This window comes from Trematomus bernacchii, unplaced genomic scaffold, assembly GCF_902827165.1.
Source record: "Trematomus bernacchii unplaced genomic scaffold, fTreBer1.1, whole genome shotgun sequence".
In the NCBI taxonomy this organism is placed as follows: Eukaryota; Metazoa; Chordata; class Actinopteri; order Perciformes; family Nototheniidae; genus Trematomus; species Trematomus bernacchii.
This window is the reverse complement of record NW_022987573.1, coordinates 3750062-3769963: the sequence shown is the minus strand read 5'-3', so window position 1 is coordinate 3769963 and position 19902 is coordinate 3750062. Positions and strand designations below refer to the sequence as shown.

Here is a 19902-nt window from a genome sequence, read left to right as displayed (position 1 = left end):
CTACTTCTACTACAATTATTACTAATACTTCTACTACTACTCATACTAAGGTCTTTCCTTCCCAGCGGTCAGACTAAACAGCCACCACTGCCCCTTGTAGACCACCACACACAACAACTCGGACTATAACAACAATATTGTTCAATACTATATTTAAATGTTACTGCTGTAACAACAATATTGTCACATACAACTGTGCAACTTATACTTATATACTAGGAAATATAGTATTTACTACTGTCATTCTCCGGCTACTTTATTACTTTCTACTTGTTCACTTTTTATAATGCTGCTACTTAACTTTTTGTTCTTGAAATGTTTAATTATTATTATGTGCTCACCTCACTAAATACTCTTCACTTTACAAAATATTGTTTTTATTGTTTTGTTATATGATTATGTACTTTCTTGTGAAGTTGGTGTGGAACTGTAACCGGAAGTGCACGCGGTTGTTGTTGGGACATTTCTCACTGCTGCTGCTGCTCGCGCTGTTCTGTGATCATGGCTGCACTGGACCACACCAGCCATGTTTGCTAATTTAAAACCCAAAGGTTAGGCAAATAGTTGTTTATTATTGACCGATGTGCCATCTTCACCCGAAATCAGTTTAGACGAAGGTTTAGATGCGTCTGCGCTTTCGGTATCCCGGGACTGAAAAAGGTTGGATAGCTTTAAGTGTAAATATGAGAGAAACTTTTGATGGTGGTGGTGTGGGTGGATGATGCTCTGTAAAATTGTACTCTGTGTGCGTGCAGCGTAAACAATGTAACTTCATCTGGCTGCTAGCTAACGTTAGCCCGTGAACAAAAGGGAAGCACGCCTCCCATCTGTTATCAAGCGAGCGTGAGAGGGATAACGTTGGTGGCTATCAAAATACCGGATGATATTTATTTTCCTCCGCGGTGTTCTCTCTATCGACAATGGGCATCATGGTTCCCCACCAGCGTGGTTGCGGTACCTTCTACCTGGCTGCTAGCTAGCATCGCAGTTTAAGTAACGTACTTACTCTGGTTGATGGTGCTATTAGTTAGCTACTACCTAGCATCGCAGTTTTAAGGAACGTACTTACTCCGGTTGATGATGCTATCAGTTTAGCTACACGCTATCGTTTGTTAGCTAGGTTCTTTTGTGATGATTTAGCTATATAACCTTGGAGCAGGAGCAAGGAACATTTTACGGTAAAGTTATCAGTACTGTCCAACCTTTTTAATAAATGAAATATATATAACGTTTGAACTGTTAGTTGTTAGCTGACTAGCATAGCTTTAAAGTGAAATGTTCATCTGAGATCGCAGCTAGCGCGACTTAGCTAACGCGGCTTCTGCAAGGGCCTCGATGAATTAGGAAATATGTACAGAGGGTTACTTTTGTACTACGAGTGTACGTAGCTATTTAACAGTGAGTGGTGGTGTAACAGTGCTTGAGGCCTTTGCGTGACTGTAAAATATGATCGCTAATCCCTCCATTGTTACTTGGCCGATGCCACCGGGTCTCGGATACAGTATGTGTGTGGTTATGCCTTTCTGTGTTTGGGCCGTACATTTATAATGGCAGATCGAGGAGGATGTGCTCATATTAGCGGAGCCTCATCAGCGGCATTGATGAGCTTCTCTCGCAATATTCCGGTTGTCCATTACGGCTCACTGCTCGGGCCTGGCATCTGCTGTTTCTGCCTGGCTGCGACATTTTGACGGTTGTTGTTGTTGGAACGAAATTGTGCTGTCTCAAGCTTTGGTTGCCAAAATCATTTAGGATTACAAAAAAAATCGTACACATTACGTAGCGTCTGCCAGGCTTCATGGGAATAATTTAAAGGATACATTTGTAGTTCACATGGTGATGTTTATTGTGCACTTAGCCCCGTGAATCAACTGCTTCCTCTTCTATGCATTTTACTGAATGGATGTTGGAGTGTATTTTTGTATTTAGTTTTTTATTTTCTTTATGATTTTCAGATGGACTCAAATAATCATTTAAACTATAGTACCAACTCCTCAGCAAACTCAGGACTGAAACTCTCCTCAGGGGATTCTCTTTATTCTAACGGGTCCTCCATGAGTTTTTCTCAGCAGGGGAAGAGTGAGTATTTAAGCCTTTTGCACTTTATGTACTTAATAGTCACTTTCTCTTTCACCCTCTAACCATGCGAATGTTTGTATTCTAAACAGACATGAATGGCGAAATGAATGTGAATGGCGTCACTACTGTACACGGGTCCGGTGCGCCTGGTTCCCACCCCCCAACAGCTCCTTACCCACACATGAGCAACCACCACCAGAGCAGCATGGGCTATGACTACTTGTGGGCAGGACACCCTCAGTATGGTCCAGCCATGGGGCCTCTCCTGGGCACGGGATGCCCCAGAAGCAGCCTGCCCCTGGGATGGGGCAGCCTCAGTCACAGCACCACTTCCAGGGTCATGGACAGTACCAGCTCAACGGGGGTATTGAAAGCTCCCACCAGCCCTCTGGAGCAGGACCACCAAACATCCCTCTTCCTGGGAGTCAGTACTGGAACAGGAGTAACCCTGGCCCACAGCAGATAAGTTATAATTCCCAGAGTATGTATGGGACCTACCAGAGTCCGGCACATCCTGGAATTACACCGTCACAACACCACCAGCAACAGCCGCCCTCACATCCAAACGTCACAGCAGCATCTCCAGTCCCATTCGAAACCCACACCACCACCACCAGCAGCACCAGCAACCACAGCATTATGGCCTGTTGCCTAATGGGATGCCCTTCTACCAGCATCCACCACAGCACCTGTCTTCACAGCAGTCTCTGCCCCAAGGCCAAGATCAGATGATTCCCCCAGCGGCCCAGAATTTTACTCCTCCACGTGATAGCCCACAGCACCACAGTTTAGGAAGTGGCAGTGGCAGCGGCAGCCCCCTCCACATGGGGATGTCCTCCTCACCACTAGCGTCACCGTCTACAGTGCAGGAGTGTGAATCACCCAAGAGCCACAGCAGGGAACGGAGCCCACATGCTAGCAATGTGGGAAAATCTACTGTCATGCAAGGTGACCATTTTACACTTATCTTTCATATCAACATGTTATACATTTTATCTGCTTTTGTTTGTAAACATGAACAAAATTAACACACTATCCATTAAGAAAAGCTAAAATAAGGAAAAATGTAATGGGTAAAATAAACAAAAAACCTGCCCCTAACCAAAACAAACTCAAACATAACTAGTTTTGATAAACTCTCACCTAGTACTACTAACCTGAATAAACTAGCAAACACACTTAAAAATCTAAAAAAAGTTAAATTTTGACACAACTGGTATTTATCAGACTTTTATTTCCTCATTAATTAAACTGTCCTTTACTTTACATTTCCTCATTTAACGCTACCAATTGAATGCTACTTGTAGTCATATGGTCTTCTTCCTCTTTTTTGCATACTTGGCCTATCTATCCAAGCTTCTGTTAATATTATAACGTCACACTCATTTTTGTGGACTTATAGACAAAACTATTATTCTAAAGACGTGTAAGGAAATGATTGAAAATACAAGTAATGTTAGGTTTCGTCACTACTGGTGTATCTTGCACATGAATGCTGCGCTCAGCTGTGGGGGATGGTGCCAAAAATCAACCAGCAGGTGCCACTGTTGGATACTTGACCGTGACCATCCAATGCTTTAATACATAATTCACTCAACAGCCGTCATCATATAATAACACTTAACAAGCTTATGTTTTAATTATTTTATTTATTCTCTTCACTTTCAGGCAATACAAGAGAACCTGCCAAGGAGGTAGACACAAGCTATAACGGCATGGAAAGGTCACCTGTTGCTCAGAGGCCCAAAGGTGCGGCTCACGTGGGACCTGATGTTCGTCAACCTTCTGAACAACAGCCAGCAGCTCGGCGTCGAGAAATGGCCTCCCCTGTCAGGGAGACAGCCACTGATACGCCTCCTTACTCTGTGTCATCTCAGCTCTCTGAATCTACCAAGGCCTCGACACCCCCTCGGGTCCCTGCAGCTCCTGCTGCCTCAGAGTCTCCCGCATCATCCCCTGAACCCCCTATAGTGTCATCCCCCAAGGTGTCCTCTGCTCCATCTTCAGCTGCTCCCCCCAGACTTTCTTCACCTCCTCCTTTGAAGCAATGCCCCAGGCCCTCCTCTTCTGCTGCGAGCGAGACATCCCCTGCTGGTTCCAAGCCACTGTCAGCGGGTTCTTCCCCCTCCTCCCTGCCGGCATCACCTCAAAAATGGTCCAAACAACTTGCTTCGACTGATGGCGTGTCTAAACAAGCAGTAGTTTCCTCTGCCTCTCCTCCTTCATCAGACTCTGTTGCTCATCAAACAAAGTCTTCTTGGCCTCGTTTATCTTCTGGGCCTCCCACAGCTTCACCCATCTCATCTCTTCAACATATGGTTCAAGGGTCCAAGCCATCTCTGATGCCTGGACCCCCAAAGTTAATATCTTCAGTTCCGTCAGTTGGTGCAAAATCCTTATCGGCTGGTGTTGCTCCACCTCTACTGTCAGCATCAGGATCTTCAACCTCAACACCTCCTGGCTCTCGTTTATCAGTACCCCCCATGTCTGTGTCAAAAACTCCTTCAGTAATCAGTAGACCTCCCACATCCCGGCTTCAGACCTACACTCCTCCAGCTGCTGACTCTGGTCTTTCCACTGCTTCTGCAGCATCTTCACCACCAGGAGTGGTGAACTTATCCTCCCCAGTAGCCCACGAAAGTCTTACAGTGCGACCTCTGTCTACCCTACCTCTTCTAACCACTCAAGCCTCCAGGACTGCACCTGTGTCCGCCCCTCCTGCCTTGGTGTCTGTGCCCTCAGCAAAGGGTCTTTCTTCTGGAGTGGTTCAAAGCCCCGACTCTGAGCAGCGTCCTCCTCATGCACTGAAGCATTCGTCTCTCAAGCCAGAGCACCACGCTCATAGTGAGGATAGGAAATTGATGCCTTACAAAAAAAATGGAAGACCAGAGGAACTCCCCCCTCGACGTGATTTGGGCAACATAAGAGCATCACAGCAGGGGGAAGCTACTGAAACTGATAAATCTGATATCCGCTCACCCAAATATCTCACTGATCTTCCTGGGAAACCCTCGCAGACCACAGTCGCTTCTGATCAAAGGCCCATAAAGAAACAGACAGCTTCTGAAAGTCAGCCCATGCAAAGCAGTTTCTGTGACACAGAGGACTCCATGCTGGAGCAGACTCCACTCAGGAAGTCTTCTCATCTGCACAGCACACGGATAAAACACTTGACTGATGAAGAAAGTTTTGATGACTCTTCACGAACGGCTTCGAAATTTGAAGGCGATTCCACCTTTGACAGCCCCTCTAGAATTGATGTCAGCTCTGCCTTTGAAAAGACTTCTGATGTGGATGAGGATAGCTCAGGTGTGGACGACTCCTTCCAGTTTGACAGTAGCTTCCATCTGAGAAAGGATACCTCTCAGTTTGACAGCTCTTTCCATGCAGATGAGGAACCATCCACTGCGTTTGACACCACTAGAGATAGCAGCTGTTCTGCTGAAGACTCCAGAGATGACACGCTGGACTCCACCAGGGGAGGGGAAACGTCTGAGGCCGAAGAGACTCAGGACAGCTGCCAAATCACAGGAGGATCCATGCTGGAGTCTTCTCTGAACAACACCTCTCAGATGGAAGATACCTCTGTCGACTCCAGTGACGTTTCCTACTCGCGCTCATTTGTGGCATCTCAGCCAGATCGCCAAGGTACATTTATAAAGTTCATGATCATGGAAATAAGAATCTCACCCTGAATAAAACTTTTTTATTTTTCAAATCAAATCAAATCAAGTTTTATTTATATAGCACATTTTTTTAAACGATTTTTGGTCGAGCCAAAGTGCTGTACATATAATAAAAATACCCTACAGTAAAGACACTTTACAGCTAATACAACAGCACAGTTTGTTCAAAATATCAGTATGAGAAAAAACGACACCCTCTGTCCTTAGACATTTCTTCCATTGTCAACAAATACAAATGTATTTATTAATTCAGAAGAATCTTGTTTTAGTTTTCTATGTCATTGTGTGTATTCTTTTTTCAGTAAAAAAGAAAAGAAGAAAAATCTTCTTAATTATGCTAGCACATATTAAATCTTCTTGTTTTTTCATCTCAGGACCTGAAGCAGAAGGGGGGCCCAGAGGACATGATACACCAGACTCAGCTGGACGCATTAGCATTAAGACCAGTGTTGATGAGACAATGACTCTCCCGAGTTTCAAGATGAGAGACGAGAACTTTATCGCCTTCAGTACCCCAGCAGAGAGCCCTGCTGTACACCCACTCCAACCAGTACCTGATCCAAATGTGTCCCCCGCTGGAGGACATGTGAAAACCCCAGGGAAACAACGGAAACCTCGAACTCCAAAGGCATTATGGATTAAAACCCCAGGTATTAGAGATTATGTTTTTGAACAAAATTGTAAACTTAAACGTTTAAATATTACATTTTATTTAAAACGTTTCTTTTCCTTATTATTTTAAGCGCCAGAGGGGGCCCAGCGGAAGCCTCGGGGTCGAACCCCGAAGGCAGAGAAGATGAAGACTGAAGAGGAAGGCAATAAACAGGAGGTAGCCAAGGGGAGGAAGAGGAAGAAGTCTCTCAAGTTGGATGTTCAGGAAACATCAGATGTTACTAGAGAGGTCGATACCGTCACAGCCACTATTGAAGCTGTTCTAGCAAACGCTTCAGCTATTACTACAATGTTCGAGAAACCCAAGAAGGCAAAAAGGGTCAAGAAACAAGACCAAGAAGGAAATGTGGCAAAAATACGGAAAGATGCCGAAACGACTGCTGATGATGTTGAGGAAAATGATGATGACAGCTCCACTGCAGGTCATTACTTGTTTTGTAAATGGGGATCCACATTATGTAATGGCAATTGTAAAGAGATGATATACAATAATAAGGTTATTCTAAACCTGATTGTGTCCATTTTATTCAACAGGTGAATCTCGACAGAGAAGGGTTGCAACTGAAGAGCAAGTGCAGTTCCCAATGCAGCATGGGTAACGTTCCCTTCGTGGATTTGTCTTCATCCTATTGATACAACACATTTTGGTCTCAGTGTGTACAGTGTTAACATATTGTTCTGTTGTAATCATGAACCCTGTCAACTGTAGTTGGAAGAGAGAGATTCGAGTGAAGAAAATGGAGGACCGCATGAAAGGTGAAACCTGGTACTACACACCTTGTGGAAGGAGGATGAAGCAGTTCCCCGAAATAATCAAGGTGAAGCTTCAATTCAATATAAAACATGATGTATTGATAATGTCAAAACACTGACATTTCTCTCATACCTGTTTCCTAATTGTTTCTTCCAGTACTTGAATAAACACACAGACAGCATCGTCACTAGAGAACATTTCAGCTTCAGCCCGCGCATGCCTGTTGGAGATTTTTATGAAGAAAGAGAAACTTCTGAGGTCTGTATATTTTTTTTCCCTAAAAATACTCTTTTTTTTTAAAGACAAAAGTCAAATCATTCACACTTCAAAAATACCTTGTATCATAAATTATAAAATGGGTAGAGGGGGACTCATCATGCTCTCTAATATGTTACAGGGTAAAAAGTGGGTCGTCTTGGCGAATGAGGAGGTTCCCTCGATGATCATGGCCATCACTGGCCGCCGGGGTCGACCTCCAAACCCTGACAAGGAGACGCCTCGCAGGGTCCGGGTCATAAAGGGGGGGCTGGCCCGTCGCCCGGGTCGACCCCCCAAACCCAAGATGATCGACCTCCTCAGCAAAGTTGACGCCAAGCTTTTGAATCGACTTGAGGCCAAGGGTGAGTGAATGTAAACGGGAAGAAGCATTAGTGTACAGGGATATGGTTATAGCTGGTTAGTTAAATATTTATCATTTATTTATTAATACCTATCACATTTACCTCTGTAATTTGTTTGTACTGTAGCTGACTGTTTGTGTTTGTGTTTTCTAGAAGCTCTCACGGAGGAGGAAAAGGAGAAAATTGCAAAAATCAAAAAGAAAATGAAGAAAAAGGTATTTCATTTAGTATATGAAGTTGTTTGTTTAACCCTTAGATGCACGAGTGACTGGACCCTACACTCTTCCATAAGTGGGTCAAAAAGGACCCGTATTAGAATAATATGTGTTTTTATGCCATTTTTGTCATCTTGGTTAAGAAAAATCACTTTTTGGTTCACACCATATTTAATTTTTCACTATTTATAATTTTAGACATTTGTTTTACATTTTGAAAAAAAAAACGCTTTGAACATATTATGCAAAGATCTCCGCTATTCTGAGACCCTCACAGTATTCCAGTCCCTTTTCAAAACTCATCTCTTCTCCTCTTGTCTACTCATAGCCCACCCCCCATCAATCCATGCCGGTTGATCAAGTTTGATAGTCCTATACCCCCCATCCTAACCTTCCCTTATATTGTAAAGCGATTTTAAGTCCTTGAAAAGCCCTATAAACATATAATGTATTATTATTATTATACTGACAGGTATCAGAGCTTGCTGTGTAAAATAATCTTCCTGAGAGGTGTCACTTGTGATGTAGTCTGTGTGGTCTACAGTGAATGTATTCCTGACAGCAACAGGTGATGAGAATCAAAGGTTCCCAGAGAACCCACATTTTTGACTCACTTATGGAAGCTTGGGGTAATAATACAAAAACGACATTACTAATTTCTTAAAATGTAAATTAAACATTTGAATGGCATGATATCCAAAACATGTTTTTTGAGGAATAGCTGGAATATGAAATGATAACATTTTTTAATTACAAAGATACTTCAAGAAAACCACCTCACCGGGTCAAAAAAGACCCACTTATGCATCTAAGGGTTAACTATTATGTTGTTGACATTTTACCCTAAATGTGTTGCTGTTTATTTTATTAGGCACGATTGAGGAAGAGGGAGGATACAAAGATTAAGAAGATGAAAGTGGAAAAAAGGAAAGCCAAGGTACAGACAAAGGTTCAACACAAAATGAACTATCAGCATTTTCCTCTGCACCATCTCTTCCTCACCTCAACCTGTTCTCCCTTTTAATTTGTGGGTTCAGCTTGAGCAAGCAGCCAAGGACTTGGAGCTGAAGGCTGACTCATCAGACCCCACAGCCCCTCTGCCAGCCCCAGGGTCTGCTGCAGCGCCCAAGAAGCCCGGCCGCAGGAGGTCAGCCAAAGTGGAGGCTCCTCCACGAGTGCAGCAGACCGACGAGGAGCGGATAGCGCAGGGTAAGAGAGTGCTGGGCGCTCGGAGTAAAGCCAAGGCTCTGGCTAAAGCCCAGGCAGAGGCTGAGGCGACGGCTCAGAAGGTGCAGGCAGTGAAGAGGGCAGCCGAGAGGAGGGTGCAGGTCCAGAGACGTCTGGAGGAGAGGAAGAGGCAGCAGATAATCGCAGACGAACTGAAGAAGCCCACAGAAGACATGTGTCTCACTGACCACAAAGTAAGTTTTGTGTTTACCTTATTCTACTTTATTAGCAATGTGATTGAAAAGATTGTACTTATGAACTTTGAACTTTGTCTCCATCAGCTGATGCCAGAGCTGTCCCGTATCCCGGGTTTGGTTCTTTCTGGAAAAGCTTTTGCACACTGCCTGGCTGTGGTTGAGTTCCTACATGGCTATGGGAAGTTGATCGGTCTCAATATACCCAAGGACATCCCCAGCCTTGCTACCCTGCAGGAGGGCCTCTTAGGCCTGGGCGACAGCCACGGAGAGTTCCAGGACCTAGTCATAAAGCTGATGGAGGCTGCGCTCCATGATCCAGGCCTGCCGTCATTTTATCAGGTGAGTGATGAGTATTTTCTCCTTTTTTTTATTCATTACATCACATGAAGAGTGGTGGACCTTTTTTAATCAACAGTTTATTTTTTAATCCCAACTTTTAGTCGGTAAAGATCCTCGGGGAAAAGCTGGTTGATTTGAAGCTGACCCGCAGCACAGTCTCAGAAGTGCTTCGCGTCTTTTTGGAAGCTCATGGTTATGAGACAGAAGTGTGCGACACACTGAGGACCAAAACCTTTCACGCCCTGTCCCCTGACACCAAGGCGTCCATCCTGGGGTTCCTGGTGGACGAGCTCAACAGCAGCAACATTGTGATAAGGTCAGAACAAACACTTATTACAAGTGCTGTAGGATTTACTGTAGATACAAATCTGTTAATGCCACATTTCTGTTGCTTCATTAATGTCTGCATTTTATATTTCAGTGACATTGACAACACATTAGAAAACATGGCAACATACAGGAAGAACAAGTGGATCATTGAGGGGAAGTTGCGGAAGTAAGTTCATCAGATTACTCAGATATTTTCTGTAGTTGAAGGACATGTTGATCCTGATTGTTTTCTCCCTTGCAGACTGAAGGCAGCACTAGCTCGTCGGACAGGACGCTCGGAGGAAGAGCTGTGTTTTGAGGAGAGGAGGCGCAGTGCCAGAGTGGCCGAGGAAGAGACCCTCAGTCTGGAGGAGGGTGGCCCAGCCTCGGAGAGAATCAACCGCCGCGCACGCAAAGAAGAGCCCAAAATCAGTGATGTAAGTATCTGCTGTTGTGATTGCTCAGTATGAGAGTTTAGTCTTTCCTATATTAAATGTTTATCTATTCTATTACAGAGTGAGAGCCCTACCACTGCCAGCATTCCAGAGCTTGAAAGGCAGATCGATAAGCTAGCCAAGGTAAGCCTGACGCAACAGAGACGCAGTTCTTTAAACATTCGTGCCGCTTTATATTAAACATTCCTCTGCTTTTGGATCTCCACAGCGCCAAGCATTTTTCCGTAAGAAGCTGCTGCAGTCATCTCATTCCATGCGGGCCGTACTGCTGGGCCAGGACCGTTACCAGCGTAGATACTTGGCGCTACCTCACCTCGGAGGAGTTCTGGTCGAGGGGCCAGAGGAGCTGTTGAGTGAGTCTCAGAATAAATCTAAAAGAGATCTTATGACTTGCATTTGAAAACTTCTTCTAAACTGAACTTATATTTCTATCATTTAGCTTCTGGAGATGTCCTTGTGGCCGAGGTTCCTGTCAACTTCCTCAAAAAGGAGCTCAAAGTTGAGGAGACCTCCATGCCTACATCTCCCCCTCCTACTCTTCCTTCTTCTCCTTCCTCCGCTGCCCACGCCCAGACCTCGTCTCCAGAGGAGGACGCGCTCCCTGGCACGGCGTCCCTCATGAGCATGCCAAGAGGACGAGGACGCCCACGCAAAATCAAACCAGAAGTGGAGCTTCACCTCCGCACAGCGAAGATCCGCCGGCGGCGTCGAAGCAGCGCCAGGTCGGGGGGGGAAGAAGGACCGGGATCACCAAACAGTGGCACACACGACCTCACACAGGTGGCTTTCAAGAGCTGGCTCAACCTATCTCAGGACGGAGTGACCAACGGCGCATGCTCCGCATCAGGAGACGCTCCGGAGGGTAATCGACCGGAGGAGACGGTGAAGGAGATGGCGGAGAAACAGGGACAGTGGTTCAACCTGCTTCCCAAACAACCGTGCGACGAAAACTCTCTGACCGAGCCGCAGACCCCCAGCTCACCGCCTAAACCCCTCCCTCAGATCCTGAGTGCTCTGCCACAACTCACTGCTCCACTCCTGAAGGTTTGCTTTCACATTCATAACTATAAATGCATTTAATTATGCTTTAAGAATGCATAGATGAATAGATAGATGGTTCGATGTACTTTATTAAATTCAACTTGGGAAATTATTTTATGACAGCAGCAGCAGGCATTGCACACGAGTAAAAAGTAATAAATAAACAGTAATTATATACATAGAAACAATAGCAAGATGTATATTATTACAGTATCTATAGATTATATAAAGTCATAAGTTAGAATACACTATAATAGACTAACAACAAATATATAAACGTCTGATACTATATACATAGGACAAGTATGCATAGTAGTAGCGGTCCTGTTTTTAAATATTTAAATACAATGAGGTAGAGGGATTTGTTTCTTTTTATGTGGTCTTTAAATAAATATATATATATAAAAACTCCTCAGCCGGACCCTCTCCTGCCTGGCCTGACCCCTGCTGACCCCGTCACCCCGGCAACACCACAGGACGCTGCCCCCACACTACCTGCTTCTGATGTTCCTGCTGCAGCACCCCCCCTCTCTCAGCCTCTTTCAGCTCCCATCCCTCCTGCCAAGCCCGGTCCAACGACCCCCCCCAGGCCCGGTCGCAGGCGGAGGAGAGGGAGCAGAGGCAGCAGTCCTGCCCGCAGGGGGCCGAGGGGGGCTGCAGCCAAACGCCGCGGCCGTCCCTCTAACTCCGTGTTCCAGGAGATCGAGCAGCAGTACTTCACACAACTGGTGGCCAAGCCCATACCAGCATGTAAGTAGCATCTGAATATAAAGTCTTACCGATGTTATTTTTCCATTAAACTCTTTTAACGTGAGTTTAAATGATGAGCATGCTAAAATAATTGTCTATTTTGGTAATTTATTAATCGATAACATGATCTTTATTTATATTTTTGATACGAAATTTGCACTAAATGCTCTTTCAGCCTCTCATAATGGAGTTTTCCTGCTTTTCTGTTTTATTTCATATTAAACTGATTATCTTGGGTTTTAGAATGACAAGACATTTAAAGACATTAGCTTGAACTTTGAGCAGCTTGGTTGACATATTGCAATGTTTTCTAACATAATATACGTCAAATGATTAATTTATAATATAGCTGTATATCAGTAATTAAAATACTACCGACTGCTACATTTAACATTTCCTAAACAATACAGCTGTTCAGAGATGACTTTTAGTGTACAAATATGTACAGGAAACAAACAAATGATAGTTATTGTCTGTCTGTCTTGTTTGTAATGTGTGGATATATATTTGTTTTTGTTTAGCGATGGTGCGTGGCTGGTGGTGGATTAAGGATCCAGAGGAACTGCAGAGCATCTTACAGGCTCTCCATCCGAGAGGCGTCAGGGAGAAGGTGCTCCACAAGCATTTGGCCAAACAAATGGAGCACTTAGCCGAGCTATGCACCAAACCAATCAACGGTGAGTGTGGTAAATGGGTTATAATTTAATACATGACTTCATCTAGGCTTTATCCTTTTCCCCTCCCCATGTTTCCCATGTGTCCCTGGGATCTCCTTAAAACTGTTGCTGTGTTCCTTTCGTCCAGACCCTATATTTGAGTCGAAGGTAGATGAGAAGGATGTTCTATTGGAGACTCTGCAGCAGCCCTGGCAAGTTCAGGAGAAAGCAATGGACACCGACATCAATGCCCTACAGTGGGTGGAGGACCTGGAGCAGCGGGTCATTGCAGCTGACCTCCTACTGAAGGTGAGAACCACCTCTTTTTTTTGTGTGTCTACTGGGATCAGCTAGTGATGCAACAGCTGAGACACTACTGGGACTGGCATATAGCACACTTTTTAATTAATTGAAACTAGCAGGGAATGGTTGCAAAAGTTTATGGCACCTCTGAAAAATACGAAAAAGAGGCAGAGGCGTTTGCATAATTTTTTTTATATACATATCCTGACATGGATAGGTACCAACTGCTCTTGTCAGCATTTGCCTTGGAAGCTTCATGGCTGATTTTAAACACTAGATGGCGTGTTGACCCATTTTCCACCCATGAAGTGACAATTTGTATAAACCGATATGTGCTAAGAGGATAGAGGGTCTCATTTACAACAGTACTACATCTGAGTGGCAGTGAAAGCTCATATCTGCTTTTGTTGTTCTTCAAGGCTCTACCTGAAGGTGCAGTGACCGAAGCTGAACCCAACACAGAGACAAAATTGGCAGAATTTGAGGTAAATATTAAAATACTTGATAAAAATAAATCCTACAAACTCTCTACATTAAACAGAAATGATGTTTATTTAACTTTGACTACTACTCAAACTCTCGCTGGTTTCTTTTTAAGCCTTACACAATCCCAGATCCAGACTCCACACGTGATGATCTCCAGTACTTTGAACACGAAGCCGACCCACGTGATGACTGGATTATTCGAACTAAGAAGGAGTGGTCCGGCCTTCCTCGTTTCGGCACACATCCCGTGGACTTGGCCGTGCTGCGGTTGGCCAACCTGGAGCGAAACATTGAGCGGCGCTACCTGAAGGAGCCGCTGTGGAACATCGCCGAGGTGATGCGCCTCGCTCCTCTCACCCCGACCCCGGGAGAAGAGCATCCCATGGACGTCTTCAGGTGAGAAGAACAGGCTTATATTTACGGTTCAGGGGAGAAGTTTGGTTGGTTTTTAACATATGTTCTGATTTTGATTCAATGTAAATACTGCTATATTTTTTAATATTTTTTAATGTTGTCATAGTTTTCTTAAAATAGTTTTCTAACTTTATTTGACTTTTTAGTTTTACTTTTATGTATGCACCACAACACCAAGCCAAATTCCTCGTACGTGTCAACCTACCTGGTAATAAACCTGTTTCTGATTCTCTTCTGCTTCAGTTTGGAAAGTGAGATCACGTCTCGACTACGAACATGGCGACAGGCTCTGGATCGCTGCCGCAGCGCCCCCCAGGTCTGTCTGTGTATACTTCAGCTGGAGAAGGCCATTGCTTGGGAGAGATCTGTGACTAAAGTGGTAAGAAACATTTCCTCCCAAGATATTTAGTACTTGGACTTTTGGTGGCTTGCTTTTTTTTAGGGAGCACACGGCACAAAATGACACCAGAAATAACCAAACTGACATTTGTTGTCATCCTAATAAGCACATGCTTGTTATCCAGAATTGCCAGGTCTGCAGGAAGGGAGACAACGATGATTGCCTGTTGCTGTGTGACGGCTGTGATCGAGGCTGCCACATGTACTGCCTGAAGCCCAAAATCACCCAGGTGCCCGAGGGAGACTGGTTTTGTCCTCACTGCGTTGCCCAGGTCAGAACCATCCTGTGATACTTATATGAAAATAATAAAATAACTTGCAGCACTAATTAGGCTTTATGAAAAATCTAAAAGTATTTTGTAGCAATTGTGTCCTTCCAGGTAATTTGTTTTGTGCTGCATAGGGTTAGGGTTACTAACCAGAAATTAGTTTATTATATAAGGTTTTGACTTATAAGACATTTCCCTTGGTATCTTAGTGTTTGTCTGGTGCTACAGAGTCACAAAGCTGAAATATAAGATCAAAATATATGAAAACAGGCCAGAACATTGTGAGATATATCAGTTTTTAAAACTAAAAGTGCTGCTCAATTCGTTGCCAGCTCAATCTGATCCATTATCCGCTCTGTCTCTCAGGAGGAGAGTGAGTCACCGCGCTCGTCCAAAAAGAGATTGAGGCTGAAGAAGAGGAGATATGAAGACGATAGCTCTGAAGATGAGAGAACAACACGGCGTTCCAGGGACGGCATGGCGACACGATTCAAGGAGACCGTGACCCCCCCCTCCTCGTCTTCCCGCCCGTCCGGGGAAGGAAGCGCCGCTAAACGTCGCCGCATGACGACCCGAAACCAGCCCGACCTCACCTTCTGCGAGTGAGTGCTGTGGAGCTTCCTGCATGCACAATGATCTTTATTCATCTTACACATCCGGGTTTTTAAAGTCATTATTTTTAAGTCTGCAGGATGACATTCGTTCTGACAGTTATATTGTGATGGATTTGTGTTAATTATCTGTATTTCCTGCCAGGATCATTCTAATGGAGATGGAGGCTCACGCTGATGCCTGGCCGTTCCTTGAACCCGTCAACCCTCGTCTGGTGCCAGGATACCGCCGCATCGTCAAGACCCCCATGGACTTCTTCACCATGAGAGAGAAACTGCTACAGGGAATGTAAGTTTCCCCACTACGTTGTTTATAGAGAGGCGAAGTCCCGCCCATCTACTTCCGACCCATGGGACCTTATTTCGGAAAAATGATGTATTGAAGTCAATGGGGAGAGAAAACGTATCTTTCGATCCCGTTTGAATTGTGCCATGAATTACACATATGATGTTTGTCAATCTTAAAAAATAATTTCCATGTAAAAAAAGTCACAGTTTGTCGTAAAACTGTTGAAATATAAGACTATGAAAAATACGCAACTAGAAAGACTACAAATCCCAGAATCCCGGTCCCGCATGCTGGCTCTTACGGAACCGACTAATGGCGCAGTTCCACTACAGCGCGGAGCTCGCTTTAAGCGTGCCGTGTCGTGCCGTACCCGTTTTTGGTTAGGCCTAGTTACGGCCCGGCCCGGCCCGGCCCGGGGCCACTTTTTCACCTCTTTTCTGGCCCGACAAAATTGTGGTTCTATCGGGGCCAACAAACAGGGCTGAGTCGGGCTGAGTATGCTAAACTAGAGAGGAGCGCTGGCAAGGAGGCTACAACTACAACAAGATGAACATATTTGACCGTGATTTAATTGTAATACACGTTTCAAAATGATGCCGAAGTAACAACATACTGATACCGGTTAGTAAAAACCATGAATTAATGCTTTGTCAAGTTTGCAGACAGACGGCAGGGGAAAAACCTTTTAAAATTCGTGTTTTCCTAGATGGAGATTGGCTAAGCTAACGCAGTATATGCTCCGACCGTCCACACTCACAACAACGGCCTATACAGACATAAATAAAGCAGCGACTGTATTCGCCATGACACAGGCAGTCTGTGGTGTGTACTTGTTTAACTTTTGTCGAGTTTCTGAACATATATAAGGAGCTGTGAGCTCTGAGTGCTAACAGCTAACGGCTGTGTTGTGTTTCTGGAGTTCTCATTGAAGATGACGTCACGGCTCCGCCTACACTGCGTTACTATAGTAACTACCCCAGTTCCTAAACTGTAATGGAAGCGCAGCATGAAGTGAGTCGGCCCAACGCGGCCAAGCCGTACCGAGCCGTACAGAGCGTGGCCGACCGTGTAGTGGAACTGCGGCATTACTCCCCTTGTGTGTATGTACAGCTCTCAACATGCCCAGACTTGTAGTGATTTTCACCTCTTTTAATACTTTCCGCCTCATTCTGAAAGAAAGAAGTGAAATGTACCAACGTGACGGCCGTCTTGGTGTGTGGTGCGAGACGGGAGATGTAGGTAATTGAGCGGTTTCACACCAAGAAAAGTGTTACTTCACAGTTTTAAGACACACTTTCTTGACTTGCAAAATTATCTTTTAAATTGATAAACATCATATGTGTAATTCGTGGCACAATTCAAACGGGATCGAAAGATAATCTTTCTCTCCCCATTGACTTCAATACATAATATTTCCGAAATAAGGTCCCATGGAGGTCCACCGGAAAGGGAGCGACTTCGCCTCTCTATTGGCTCTCAAGCTCAATGTTTAAAGGTTGACTCATCATGGCGCATTCTGCTTAGCTTTTGCTAAACTTTTAAATAAGTTCACTTGCTCATAACAATAATACGTCCACAGAAAATAGTTTAATAATGGCTATACAACTGCAAGTTAAATAGAAGAAAAATCATAAATACAAAAAACTGTAATATATTATACTTGAAGTCTTTTATTCTAAAAAAAGGCTATGGATTGAACAAAGGATTTTAATCTTAGAACAATTTAAAAAAGCAAAAAAAAAAGCAAAAAGGGTAACCAGCGTTATCTGAATTGGCAAGTATATTTACTGTTTTGTCCTATGTTTCCTACTGTCCACTTATAATTGTCTTTAAGTTTTATTGGGTAAGTTAACCCTCCTATTGTCTTCGTTCCCCCCCCCTTACTTTGGTGTTCGCGGGTCAAATTTGACCGGTCCCGTTTTAACTGCTATTACATTAACACAAAAACCATTAATCATCACCAAATTTCATTTAACACCTTTTCAAACTGTAAGTATTGTATCAGACTACTGGTATACATGAACAACTGCAGTAAATATACAAAGAATAGACACTGAACATGTATTGCGTGTGCCAGGTGTGATCCATGTGGGGGGGATGGGCACATAAGAGCGGGAAGTGTGTCAAATTGTTCTGCGTGTGTTTGTGTGTGCCAGGTGTGATTCACATGGGGGGGGATGGGCACATAAGGGGGGGTGGGGGGAAAAGTCCGTCGGCAAGAATAAAAACAAACGTGTGAACTAAAAGGTGTCCGCTCTACTGAAACATGCTCATCCTTCCTCCCCCCCTCTGTCTCTGCCTCAGGTACTGCAGTTGTGAGGAGTTTGCGGCGGACGCTCATCTTGTCTTCAACAACTGTGAGTTGTTCAACGAGGACTCGTCGGAGGTGGGGACGGCTGGACATGCCACGAGGCGATTCTTTGAGAGCCGCTGGGCGGAGTTCTACTCAAATAAGGACAAATAGAAACCCCCCCCCCCCCCCCCCCCCCCCCCCCCCCCGATGATGGGCTGTTAAACTGTTGGTGCTGTCACCGTTCCAGGCACACTCTCTCCATTAAGACTGTCTGGAGGTTCTTCCAGCTATGTGTACTCATGTATAGGTATATATGTATAGATTTTGGCTATTTGTCTGTTATCGGTTTCTCTACCGGCCTAACATTTCCCAGGCCCACAGCTGAACTCTCTTAAACTTGTATCCATTCCCCCCCCCCCCCCCCCCCCCCCCCCCCCCCCGCACTGAGTGAGAATATGTCTCTCGCTTGTCTCCATCTTCACTTCAGCACATCATCACCTGTTTGCGTTCTCCTGTCACGTCCATTCACAAGCCCCATGTCGTAGCGAGGCCTTCGGTCAGGCCCAGCTTGTGCAGTGGTGACGGTCTCAGGCCCCAGGTGTTTTGGCCCTCAGGCTCTTCTCAGGGTCAGGGACTGCTCACACTATTGCAGCCGACCTGCTAAGCACCGCTCGACGACAAAATGGATCAAAACTTCACTGAGCTCGGGCCATTTATTACCTGTTCAATGGAAATGTAATGTAACGTGGTTTTATGCCTAGAAGTTTTTGCTCAATATATTTTTATTATATATTCTATATATAAATATATATACAGATTACAATAGCTGGGATTATTTAATAGCAATAGCGTGTAGTGAATGTGTACAGATTACCTTATAGAAATGTCTAGATGATTTCTGAAAAAGGCCAGTTAAACTAAAAGGAATCTGTTAATGGACTGTCACAAGTAGACGTTGTATAACCTCCACTTAAAGTCTTGCACGCCCCACATTCACACGTTTCACAACACACTATATCATGCACACAATTTCATACACATACCCACTTTCTGCTGCTGTGTGAAAGACACTGGTTTCTAAAACGGGGATTTTTATTAGTGTTGGTTAGTCATGCTATGCTTATATTTCACTGTCCCTCTTCTTAAAAGTAATTTATCACAAGATGTGTTTGAAAGACTATACATCTAAAGGATGCAATTTTGTTCTTTTAGAGTATAAAACTGAACCAAGACAGGTTGGTGTTTGCAACTTCAAACCCATATTTGAGCATCTGATCCATGTTCAACATTTTCTTCTGTTTGTCTGTATTTAATCTGATCGGTTTTGATCTGTGCGAGGATAAAATCCTTTAGATCTTAAAATGCAAATGACTGGGCACATTCCTGCTTGTTTAAAAAAAATCTTGCATTCATTTTTATTGGTTTTTATTTCTTGCTGTACAAGGGCCAATGTACGATGTTGTGCGGCATGGATGGTGTGCTATGAAGGCGACAGGACGACTCCACAGTCTGGGTTTTATTTAAATTTGTTTCATACACTGAGTTTAAATCCATTGATAGGAAAATTCAACTTTTAACGTTCCTTATTACACTTTAAAGGGACAGACGTTTTTTCAAAAAAGAAAAAAAAAAGACTCGAAAACCAAACGTGGTGTCAAGTGAATTTTTAATAATGTACAGTTTTGGTGACTTTAAATTTGTTCCTTTATATTTTTAGGACCAATTCATCATTTTTAAGAGGAGGTATTACAAGACTCTGTTGTATTAAGGTGATGTAACACGTGTGCATCTGTAGAATGTACTGTGAGTTGAATAAAAACCACATCTAGTAGAGAGTA

General features: G+C 44.1%; 1 protein-coding gene across 1 annotated transcript; it reads left to right on the top strand.

Annotated features, from left to right (window-relative positions):
• The first annotated feature begins 1955 nt into the window (after positions 1–1955).
• Positions 1956–19902, top strand: baz2a (bromodomain adjacent to zinc finger domain, 2A). The gene is given in 31 exon segments (XM_034126415.1): positions 1956–2079; positions 2169–2339; positions 2342–2634; positions 2637–3027; positions 3748–5727; positions 6140–6415; positions 6509–6859; positions 6972–7032; positions 7147–7255; positions 7348–7449; positions 7589–7811; positions 7965–8026; positions 8898–8963; positions 9064–9447; positions 9535–9789; positions 9891–10105; positions 10211–10285; positions 10361–10535; positions 10614–10676; positions 10762–10906; positions 10993–11597; positions 12011–12344; positions 12866–13021; positions 13149–13309; positions 13723–13788; positions 13902–14185; positions 14447–14582; positions 14710–14874; positions 15238–15473; positions 15628–15771; positions 18076–19902. Coding segments are annotated over 31 exon segments (7968 nt in total). The 3' UTR covers positions 18236–19902.